Source organism: Schistocerca nitens, chromosome 5 (assembly GCF_023898315.1).
Source record: "Schistocerca nitens isolate TAMUIC-IGC-003100 chromosome 5, iqSchNite1.1, whole genome shotgun sequence".
Lineage (NCBI taxonomy): Eukaryota > Metazoa > Arthropoda > Insecta > Orthoptera > Acrididae > Schistocerca > Schistocerca nitens.
The window spans coordinates 801,559,047-801,571,788 of record NC_064618.1 but is presented as its reverse complement, the minus strand read 5'-3'; the positions used below and the strand labels follow the sequence as shown (position 1 = coordinate 801,571,788).

General features: G+C 42.9%; 1 protein-coding gene across 1 annotated transcript in view; it reads left to right on the top strand.

Moving 5' to 3' along the window:
• The window catches only part of LOC126260726 (gustatory and odorant receptor 24-like), a 37,494-nt gene that overhangs the window by 11,017 nt on the left and 13,735 nt on the right, over nt 1–12,742 (top strand). The window contains exon 2 of the mRNA XM_049958064.1: nt 3,011–3,252. Within this exon, the coding sequence (XP_049814021.1) occupies nt 3,011–3,252 (242 nt within the window). The remainder of the gene's footprint in view (nt 1–3,010; nt 3,253–12,742) is intronic.

Below are 12,742 nucleotides of genomic sequence, written 5' to 3'. Positions count from 1 at the left end.
ATTTCCTACCAGCACCACTGTGCACAATTCTTCACGAGGTCTGCAGTGTGGGCTGTAGCGTTATCATGAAGTATGACTGCTTTATCCAACAGTGCCGGACGTTTTCGCCAAAGTGTACGTAGTAGATGGTACAGCGGAAACTTGCTGTAATACTGGGTATTGACGGCTAGGACGTCGCTAACAGGGTAACACTCCAGCATACCGTGGCTGCCATACACCGGAATGAGCATGAGCTCGATAGTTGATGGATTCTGTGGCGCCTAGCGTCTTCGTCCTGAACCTAGATAACGCCATTTTGCTGATTGGGTCTTCAATTTTGGTTCATAAACTCGTGCTTAGGTCATAATGCGTCTGAGCAAGTCATTCCCCTCCATCTGAAATCGCTCCAAGTTGATACGGTTGGTCTCGCATGGCGTCCACTTCTGTACCTCTGTTAATTGGTGTAGCACCGATTTTGAACACTTCTTGGGCACATTCAAGTCCTACCGTAAAATGCTGGACAAACCCGTCCGTGTCATTAATTCCTGCACAGCCCAACGTCTGTCCTGTGTTAAACACTGTCGCAACAACAGCTACGAACAGGTCAGCACGCACAGACGACGGTCGTAGCGAGTCTGTCGCTGTTGGGCGCCCACGTAGGAAAGCCTTCACCCAATTTCCAACGCCTCGTCACCCGCAGCTGCTCGTAGTTCCTCATGACACTGTGTGGCATTTCTGCCAGCAAGAAAGGCAATTTTCGCTTTCCCACTTTGCTTATATCCACCGTGTAGCACGACCAATCTCACGCTGAATGTTTCAGGCGCCGGTACCGAGCCATCCTCGCATGCGGTCGCAATCTGTCGGTTGATTTCGGTATTGTTGGCCCAAGGCTTTAGAATATACACTGAAGCGCCAAAGAAACTGGTATAGGCATGCGTATTCAAATACAGAGATATGGAAACATGCAGAGTACGGCGCTGCGGACGACAACACCTATGCAAGACAACGAGTACCTGGCGCAGTTTTTAATCGGTTACTGCTGCTAAAATGGCAGGTCATCAAGATTTACGTGAGTTTTAAAGTGGTGTTATAATAGGCGCAAAAGCGATGGGACACAGCATCTACGTAGTAGTGATGAAGCGGGGATTCTCCCGTATGACCATTTCACGAACGCACCGTGAATATCAGGAATCCGGTAAAACATCAAATCTCCGACATCGCTGCGGGCGGAAAAAGATCCTGCAACAACACGACCTGCGGCGACTGAAGAGAATCTTTCAACGTGACAGAAGTCCAAGCCTTTCGCAAATTGCTGCAGATTTCAATGCTGGGCCATCAACAAGTGTCAGCGTGCGAATCATTCAACAAAACATCATCGATATGGGGTTTCGGGGCCGAAGGTCCACTCGTGTACCCTTGATGACCGCACGACACAAAGCTTTACGCGTCGCCTGGTCCTGTCAACGCCGACATTGGATTGTTGATAACTGGAAAGAAGTTGCGTGGTCGGACGAGTCTCGTTTGAAACTGCGTGGACGTGTAACAACCTCATGAATCCAAGGACCCTGCATGTCAGCATGGGACTGTTCAAGCCGATGGAGGCTCTCTAATGGTGTGGGCGTGTAAAGTTGGAGTGATACAGTGTAATGCCGGAAATGCATATCGTCCTATTTCCATCTATTGTACTATAATTTTTTTTCCTTATTTTGTTACCTGAAGACATGACATTTCTGTCTTTATATATTGTAATTGTTTTAATATATATATATATATATATATATATATATATATATATATATATATATATATATATATATATATATGCATTTATGTCGATGTATAATTGGTTTGTTTTGTAAATATTTTTTGCATTTTTACGCTGGGTCTGCCCTAGGGAAAACTATGCTATCGAACGATTACATCGATAGGTCGTATGGAGAACCAAAGTGTTTAGGATCTTTGGTAGTGTTAACTCTGCCGCATGGAGCGCGGGCAGAGAGAGTCTGGCTGGAGTAGGGCGGTGGAGCAGGTGTGTTGTGTGACGCTCCCGCGAGTTGCCGCGCTTTCGGGGTTTGGCAGCATGTAATTGCGCTCGACTTGCTATGATGGTTTCTGACACGGTGTCGCGGACGGGAAGCATTAGCTGGCGCACATCAAGAGCCCGTTTCGCCTGGTGACCGTGTCGAGAAGAAGGCGTGCCAACATCCAGCTTCTGCAACAGCGACGGCCGACAATGAGTGACTGTCGGCACCTCCCCGATCGACGACTGCAAACCTTCAATCAATCAACAAGGTCGATAAGTGAGGTGGAGGTTACAGTAGGACCCCTAATACGTCTACATAGGACTCTTGACAGGTGACACATACGTATGCATCCTGTCTGATCATCTGCATCCATTCGTGTCCATTGTGCATTCCGCCGGACTTGGGCAGTTTCAGCAGGACAGTGCGACACCCCACACATCCAGGAACACTTTTTTCAGTTTAAACACTTCCACTGGCCCCGAAATTCCCCAGACATGAAAATTATTGACCATGTCTGGGATGCCTTGCAACGTGCTGTTCAGAGGAGATCTCCACCCCCTCGTATTCTTGCGGATTTTTGGACATCCCTGCAGGATTCGTGGTGTCACTTCCCTCCAGCACTACTTCAGACACTAGTCAAGCACAAGCCACGTCATGTTGCGACACTTCTGAGTGCTCGCGGGATCCTACACGATATTAGGCAGGTGTACCAGTTTCTTTGGCTCTTCAGTGTATTTACTGCGATTACGGTGATGCCACGTCTTCGCACGATATACGGTAGCTGTCGTGACTCATGGATTGAACCCCGTAGCTCTCATGACTCATGGATTGACCCTCGTATTTAGCAGATATTTTCTGTCTTACCGTCGTATTCCACGATGACAGTATGCACTTTGTGACCATCCCTCATACGTCTCCAGTTCAAACATTTTTTAACCGTTGTTGCTGAGAGCTGACATGTATGATACACCGGGAGGTAATCTCACACACAGTTTCTGTTTTCACAGCGAGTCCTGCGTTCAGGCCGACTTCTGGCGCCTTCCTGTACTCCCTGGGGTGCTACCTGGCGGTGTCTGGCCTGGCGGCATTCGTCGCCTTCTACCTGATCACACACCGAGACTTCAATGATGGCAGCGTCTACATGACGGCTGCACTCGCCTCCCTCGTTCCGAGCTTTCTTCTGCACCCCTTCTACTGGTTCGGGGCGAAGAAGGTAGTCGCGCTTCTGAAGAAGTGGGTGGAGTTTCAGGTACTTCTTCCTTACTGGTGTGCCTTGCATAAGCGTGTTCACCATATGTTCTGTCTGCTGACTGGTTTGATGCGGCCTGTCACAAACTACTCTCCTGTGCCAACCTCTTTATCCCAGAGTAGCCCTTGTACGCAACTTCTTCAAAGATGTTTTGGATATATTCCAATACAGTTTCAATATTTTCCACAAGTTGATTTGTTCACTTATTCTTCCGGCGCCCTCTTCATTTCTTATCTCGTCATTCCACCTAATTTTCAACATCCTTCTATAGCATCGCATCTGAAACACTTTGTTTCTCTTCTTTTACGAGCTTCCCTCAATTCACACGTCGCTGAAATGAAACTGAACAAAGCTAGAAGCTCGCTTTGCGTTGCTGATTGGCGAAATTTATGTTAGTGTGGTTTGAAGAAGAAATATTAGTTACGATTGTAAGAAAAGTATTAAACAAAACTTCTATCAAAATACTTTATCAATTACTAAACGTCTGATACAAGTGCAGTGTTTTTTGTCTTTATAGACACAAAAATGTTTTTGGCTTATTAATTCCGTAGGCATCACGAGGCCTGACTTAGACTAATCCCAGTGCGCATTGACACGTATAATCTTTCTTCAGGCGCAAATGAAATGGTAACAAGCCCTAATATGTGGCACAGTGGGAAGTTCTCTGTACCGTGCACTTCAGTGGTTTACAGAATATAGACAGATTTAGATGCAGAGCTATTTACGATCAGATAATTACCTTCCTCAGAGTAAAGAATTATTAGTTTTGAGGAACAGTAATGTAAACTGCCATGTGTTATTTTCACTACTCATTTTGAGTGACTTACAATGAACGCATTGTATTCAAATTTTGATTATCCCTGTTATTGTCTGTAAACTTATAGTTTCTTGAGAACATGGGCACTCTTACGTAGCAAGCAGTAGTACACAAGGCGAGTGCGAGGACGGTATTGTGCCCATCTGCGTCGGTATCATGAGGGGTTCAAGGTCACACCTTAATCATACCCCTAACTCCTCGTTCTGAATTCTAGCCCTAGCTTGTTTAATTTTAACGAATTTCCAGGTGGGGGTGTGATAAATGGGCTGTTTCAACAATTCCTATAGGATTGGGGGTGTGGAGGAGACCACACACACATACAGACACACACACACACACACACACACACGCGCGCGCGCGCGCGCGCGCGCACTATCCCTTTATCCATTTTTGGAGTTGCACGCCCCTCATAAACAATTACACTGGTCAGAATGGTGGTTTGTGCAGATCGAGCAATGTCCGCATAGGGTTTCGCTTTATTCAAGCAATTGCTTGTGCAGGTTCGTGTAACATACTTTGACTTCTCCACTTGCTGTTGGTGTGCGCCACTGCTAAGACAAGGGTCACTGTTCACCGTGCACTGTTTAGCCAAGCAATGAACACGTCAAAGTGACAGAAATGAAGTCAGACAGACCATTATTATAAAGAAAAAATAACCAGCCAACCACCAAACAAAATAGACAGTAATTCCACACGAAACTCACAACCATGCAAGAAATCCTGTCACACTTCTGTAAATATGTGCTTTGACGTATTATTATTTGAAAAAAAAAATACAAAGCGACAGCGCTCATTTTCCGGTGGCAGTGCACAATTTAGGGAACGTTGTTAAGTCGCTTATAATTGAACAGTCAGCAATTAACGCAGTGTGCACATGGAAGCTCACGAGTGACTGATCGAGATAGAAGCCACTTCATGTACTCCCAGAACTTAATCAATAACAAAAGTGCATGTCATATCTAGCCTTGCACCACACTATAGACACGCAGCTGACAGCGACTTTGGCCGACGCAACGGAGACGTAGCGGTTGCCAAGACAACGCCATCGGGCTGTTATTATGGAAAGACACAGCAGTCACCTCGGCAGCGCGTGAAAGCACTAATAAGTGAGCGCGTGTGATCCAGCCACCTATTAGAAAAACGAACGTCTGATTTATGCATGCTTATATTGCTACAGGGGCGACGGCTAATGCTTAACAAATTACAGAAACTTAAGGCCAAGTATGCAACATATAAAGTATTTAGTCCACAATTTATGCTTCTGAGGAAACAAAACTTATTCATTGTACAACTCCCCTATTTTCGGCAGCAGCTATATCTCTTGTGGAACATTACTTGTTTCTCAAAGCTATCTTGTAAAGTTGTAACTACCCAAATTACATGTGACCCTTTTGGACAAAAAAAACGTGTACAGTGACAGAGAAGTGAAACTAACTTTGTTTGAACCAAATTCTATGATTCTCCATCGATAACAGTAGTGTAACTACCTACTATTCAGATCACTTATTGCAGCATAAAGATCACCAAACGGGACAGTGAAACTATCCCCCTCCCCTGTCTACGATAACGTCATCATGATGTCACAAGCCACGTCTCGCTCCCCCTTACCTTTCTCTCTCTCTCACTCGTCTGTTCTTCCCTCCGCAAATAACAGGCCAGTATTTCACCGACCGATCATATTATTTTCCACTTCATTCTCAGACATACCCCTTGGCCAACCAGAAATCTTTTAAGACTATACATACGAGGGCGGTTCAGAAAGTAACCTCCGATTGGTCACAGTGCGGGTTGTGGGGGGAGTAGCGACGCCATCTGTGCGTTCACGCACTCAACAGGTCAGTCGGCATCAAGCCGTGGTCGAGTGAACGTCGTACCTGCACTAGTTTAGTTTTTGTGGCAGTTTGAAATGTGTGCTGCAATAGAAAACCCCGCCAAATGTGAAGTGCGTGCTGTCATAAGGTTTTTTACAGCCAAAGGATATTCTGCAGCAGCTATTCATCGTGAGCTTTGTGCCGTGTACGGACCAAGAGTTATGAGTGAAGGAGTTGTCCGTGAATGGGTACGTTTATTTAAAAGTGGACGAGAAAACGTTCATGATGAAGAGAGGAGTGGTAGACCATCATTGGTGACTGACGAACTCGTTCAGACAGTTGATGCAAAAGTTCGTGAAAATCGACGTTTCTCAATGTCGGAGTAGTCTACTGGTTTTCCACAGATTTCTAAGACTCTCTTGTACGAGATAGTGACAGCAAGATTGGGTTACCGTAAGTTCTGTGCACGATGGGTGCCCAAAATTCTTACCGACTACCACAAAACTCAAAGAATGGCCTCTGCATTAGACTTTCTGTCACGTTATGAGGACGAAGGAGAACCATTGTTAAACAGAATCGTGACCGGTGACGAAACCTGGATTAAGTACGTGAACCCTGAGACAAAAGAACAATCAAAGATGTGGGCACATTCAAATTCGCCTACCAAACCAAGAAAAGCCTCGCAAGATTTTTCTGCCAGAAAACCGATGGCAACGGTGTTTTGGGATGCCAAAGGGGTGTTGTTGGTTGAATTCATGGAACGTGGTACGACCATTAATCAAGACGTGTACTGTGAAACAATAAAAAAGTTACGACGGGCTATACAGAACAAACGCCGTGGTATGCTGACTTCCGGTATCGTTTTTTTGCACGATAACGCCCGTCCTCACTCTGCTCGCAGAACAACGGCCCTTCTTGAGTCCTTCAAGTGGGACGTTATTAACCATCCACCTTACAGCCCAGACCTGGCGCCAAGTGATTATCACCTCTTCATGCATTTGAAGAAATGGCTCGGGTCACAGCGGTTTGATGACGACGAAGAGCTCAAAGATGCGGTCACAGGCTGGCTCCAGGCACAAGCGGGTGATTTTTATGCAGAAGGAATTTCAAAGCTTGTGAAGAGATACGATAAGTGCCTCAATCGCTATGGAGACTATGTAGAAAAATAGTGCAAAGATGTAGTTGTAAGATGTATATATTAAAATATTTTTATTTAACTTGGTGTATTTTTTTAAATCAACCGGAGGTTACTTTCTGAACGGCCCTCGTATATCTAGATCTACCAATCACAGCCTAGTATTTTAGCAGCCATTAAAATGAAACAGTGAGTCATTACGTACCTTCCATATTCAAAAGTATCTGATTTATCTTGGACCATGTTTAGAAATATATGACAATATATTATCTCCAACTCTGTATTTGCTTGCTGTACCTAATATTTCTAAGGGGCACACACCATAAAAAATTCGTATTCTTCGTCTGAATTGCGTAAAAAAGATGCCATGCTCAAAAAAAATTGCAAATACCACACCGTTTTCAAAAAATTACATAACCTTAACTCTCTCTCTCTCTCTCTCTCTCTCTCTCTCTCTGATACACACACACACACACACACACACTGCGGTGGTCTCGCGGTTCTAGGCGCGCAGTCCGGAACCGTGCGACTGCTACGGCCGCAGGTTCGAATCCTGCCTCGGGCATGGATGTGTCTGATGTCCTTAGGTTAGTTAGTTTTAAGTAGTTCTAAGTTCTAGGGGACTGATGACCACAGCAGTTGAGTCCCATAGTGCTCAGAGCCAACACACACACATACACACATACATACACACAATTTTTATGGCGTGAACGTGCATCTTAAGCATTATTTGTTGACGTTCATAGTTCTAGCTCTGTATCCCAATTGGTGTAAGGAACAACGCACCTTCAGATTAAATATTTAAACATATTTAATTATTCTGTAAATTACATGATGCTTCTTAAATGTCACAATATTATCTTCGCGTTAAAATATCTGGAAAAATACGCCAGCAACAGAAAAATGCCAAGTGTCACAATATTATTTTCACACTGACACTTACTTGCCCAAATTGATATCTAAAACATGACTGTGTGTTCTCAAATTACCGTATTAAAAAAATGTTTCAAACGGCTCTAAGCACTACGGGATTTAACATCTGAGGTCATCAGTCCCCTAGACGTAGAAGTAATTAAACCTAACTAACCTAAGGACATCACACACATCCATGCCCGAGGCAGGATTCGAACCTGCGACCGTAGCAGCAGCGCGGTTCCTGACTGAAGCGCCTAGAACCGCTCAGTCACAGAGACCGGCAATTACAGTATTTTAGGGACTATACGACGCTACACACAATAAGACACACCTTAATTTTTAAACATTTTATATAGCAATTTTGTCATGTTTATTATTAGACTGCAAAGCCAGACTTAAAAAAAATTTTTAGTTTATAACACCGAACTGACCTTTAAAACCCCGAAAATCGTCATCTTCTACTGTTGGGCATTTTGCATTCAATCATCTTTTTGCACATTCAGTCTTCCTCATTTTTTTCAGCTCTTCTTTACTAACCCACCAATTGTGAATGGTGTTTTCTGTTGGTGGAGGGACGAAATACCGCGCAGCTTCTTTCTTTCAATGTTGTTCTTTATATGCTGTTACTTTCAATTTGTAGCATGGGTCATATGGATACCTCTTATTTTCTTCCATTATGAAACTAACTACTTAAAAAAGATGTTATACTGTTACCAACAACACAACTCATTTTCAATTCAAGTTTACTGGCGCCACAGACTGCAATAACGTGTCACAGGCTAGATAATGTTCTGGATTGTGACGGAGGGGCGGGAGGCAGAAAGTGTTAACAAGCTTGCGAATCCCGGCAACTCATGTTCATCGCATCGGTGCACTGGTGTTGCCAGTTGAATCCCATGTTGCCGGACAGAGATGGGTTTCCCGCGTCATCGAGTATATGGGCATTTTTAAGACTGGCGGGAATTTTAAATCAAACACTGGACATTCTTCTGTTAATTTCATATATAGGAAGCACATAAATATAGGAAGCACATAAATACAAAATCAAATAGGGGTAATGCAGGAGTCGGTTAAATAATGAATAAAAATATAGGAATGCGGGTAAGCTACTACAAACAGCATAGTGAACGCATTATTGTGGCCAAGATAGACACGAAGCCCACGCCTACTACAGTGGTACAAGTTTATATGCCAACTAGCTGTGCAGATGACGAAGAAATTGATGAAATGTATGATGAGGTAAAAGAAATTATTCAGGTAGTGAAGGGAGACGAAACTTTAATAGTCATGGGTGACTGGAATTCGACAGTAGGAAAAGGAAGAGAAGGAAACGTAGTAGGTGAATATGGATTGGGGCTAAGAAGTAAAAGAGGAAGCCGCCTGGTAGAATTTTGCACAGGGCATAACTTAATCATAGCTAACACTTGGTTCAAGAATCATGAATGAAGGTTGTATACATGGAAGAACCCTGGAGATACTAAAAAGTTTCAGATAGATTATATAATGGTAAGACAGAGATTTAGGAACCAGATTTTAAATTGTTACACATTTCCAGGGGCAGATGTGGACTCTGACCACAACCTATTGGTTATGAACTGTAGATTAAAACTGAAGAAACTGCAAAAAGGTGGGAATTTAAGGAGATGGGACCTGGATAAACTGAAAGAACCAGACGTTGTAGAGAGTTTCAGGGAGAGCATAAGGGAACAATTGACAGGAATGGGGGAAAGAAATACAGTAGAAGAAGAATGGGTAGCTTTGAGGAGTGAAATAGTGAAGGCAGCAGAGGATCAAGTAGGTAAAAAGACGAGGGCTAGTAGAAATCCTTGGGTAACAGAAGAAATATTGAATTTAACTGATCAAAGGAGAAAATATAAAAATGCAGTAAATGAAGCAGGCAAAAAGGAATACAAACATCTCAAAAATGAGATCGACAGGGAGTGCAAAATGGCTAAGCAGCGATGGCTAGAGGACAAATGGAAGGATGTAGAGACTTATCTCACTAGGGGTAAGATAGATACTGCCTACAGGAAAATTGAAGAGACCTTTGGAGAAAAGAGAGCCACTTGCATGAATATCAAGAGCTCAGATGGAAACCCAGTTCTAAGCAAAGAAGGGAAAGCAGAAAGGTGGAAGGAGTATATAGAGGGTCTATACAAGGGCAATTATGGAAATGGAAGACGATGTAGATGAAGATGAAATGGGAGATACGATACTGCGTGAAGAGTTTGACAGAGCACTAAAAGACCTGAGTCGAAACAATGCCCCGGGAGTAGACAACATTCCTATAGAACTACTGATGGCCTTGGGAGAGCCAGTCCTGACAAAACTCTACCATCTGGTGAGCAAGATGTATGAGACAGCCGAAATACCCTCCGACTTCAAGAAGAATATGTTGTTGTTGTTGTGGTCTTCAGTCCTGAGACTGGTTTGATGCAGCTCTCCATGCTACTCTATCCTGTGCAAGCTTATTCATCTCCCAGTACCTACTGCAACCTACATCCTTCTGAATCTGCTTAGTGTATTCATCTCTTGGTCTCCCTCTACGATTTTTATCCTCCACGCTGCCCTCCAATACTAAATTGGTGATCCCTTGATGCCTCAGAACATGTCCTACCAACCGATCCCTTCTTCTGGTCAAGTTGTGCCACAAACTTCTCTTCTCCCCAATCCTATTCAATACTTCCTCATTAGTTATGTGATCTACCCATCTAATCTTCAGCATTCTTCTGTAGCACCACATTTAGAAAGCTTCTATTCTCTTCTTGTCCAAACTATTTATCATCCATGTTTCACTTCCATACATGGCTACACTCCATAAAAATACTTTCAGAAATGACTTCCTGACACTTAAATCTATACTCGATGTTAACAAATTTCTCTTCTTCAGAAACGCTTTCCTTGCCATTGCCAGCCTACATTTTATATCTTCTCTACTTTGACCATCATCACTTATTTTGCTCCCCAAATAGCAAAACTCCTTTACTACTTTAAGTGTCTCATTTCCTAATCTAATTACCTCAGCATCACCCGACTTAATTAGACTACGTTCCATTATCCTTGTTTTGCTTTTGTTGATGTTCATCTTATATCCTCCTTTCAAGACACTGTCCATTCCATTCAACTGCTCTTCCAAGTCCTTTGCTGTCTCTGACAGAATTACAATGTCATCGGGGAACCTCAAAGTTTTTATTTCTTCTCCATGAATTTTAATACCTACTCCGAATTTTTCATTTGTTTCCTTTACTGCTTGCTCAATATACAGATTGAACAACATCGGGGAGAGGCTACAACCATGTCTTACTCCCTTCCCAACCACTGCTTCCCTTTCATGTCCCTCGACTCTTATAACTGCCATCTGGTTTCTGTACAAATTGTAAATAGCCTTTCGCTCCCTGTATTTTACCCCTGCCACCTTTAGAATTTGAAAGAGAGTATTCCAGTCAACATTGTCAAAAGCTTTCTCTAAGTCTACAAATGCTAGGAACGTAGGTTTTCCTTTCCTTAATCTTTCTTCTAAGATAAGTCGTAAGGTCAGTATTGCCTCACGTGTTCCAGTGTTTCTACGGAATCCAAACTGATGAAGAATATAATAATTCCAATCCCAAAGAAAGCAGGTGTTGACAGATGTGAAAATTACCGAATAATCAGTTTAATAAGTCAGGGATGCAAAATACTAACGCGAATTCTTTACAGACGAATGGGAAAACGGGTAGAAGCTGACCTCGGGGAACATCAGTTTGGATTACGTAGAAATATTGGAATACGTGAGGCAATACTGACCCTACGACTTATCTTAGAAGAAAGATTAAGGAAAGGCTAACTTACGTTTCTAGTATTTGTAGACTAAGAGAAAGCTTTTGACAATGTGGACTGGAATATTCTCTTTCAAATCCTGAAGGTGGCAGGGGTAAAATACAGGGAGCGAAAGGCTATTTACAATTTGTACAGAAACCAGATGACGGTTATAAGAGTCGAGGGGCATGAAAGGGAAGCAGTGGTTGGGAAGGGAGTGAGACAGGGTTGTAGCCTATCCCCGATGTTATTCAATCTGTATACTCAGCAAGGAGTGAAGGAAACAAAAGAAAAATTCGTAGTAGGTATTAAAATCCTTGGAGAAGAAATAAAAACTTTGAGGTTCGCCGAAGACATTGTAATTCTGTCAGAGACAGCAAAGGGCTTGGAAGAGCAGTTGAATGGAATGGATAGCGTCTTGAAAGGAGGATATAAGTTGAAAATCAACAAAAGTAAAACGAGAATAATGGAATGTAGTCGAATTAAGTCGGGTTATGCTGAGGGAATTAGATTAGGAAATGAGACACTTAAAGTAGTAAAGGAGTTTTGCTATTTCGAGAGCAAAATACCTGATGATGGTCGAAGTAGAGAGGATATAAAATGTAGACTGGCAATGGCAAGGAAAGCGTTTCTGAAGAAGAGAAATTTGTTAACATCGAGTATACCGGATGATCAAAAAGTCAGTATAAATTTGAAAACAGAATAAATCACGGAATAATGTAGATAGAGAGGTAAATATTGACACACATGCTTGGGAAGACATGGGGTTTTATTAGAACGAAAAAAGTACAAAAGTTTAAAAAATTTCCGACAGATGTCGCTTCATCTGATCAAAATAGCAAACAAAGTAAGACAAAGCAAAGATGATGTTCTTTACAGGAAATGCTCAATATGTCCACCATCATTCCTCTTCAATAGCTGTAGTCGAGGAATAATGTTGTGAACAGCACTGTAAAGAATGTCCGGAGTTATGGTGAGGCACTTGCGTCGGATGTTGTCTTTCAGCATCCCTAGAGA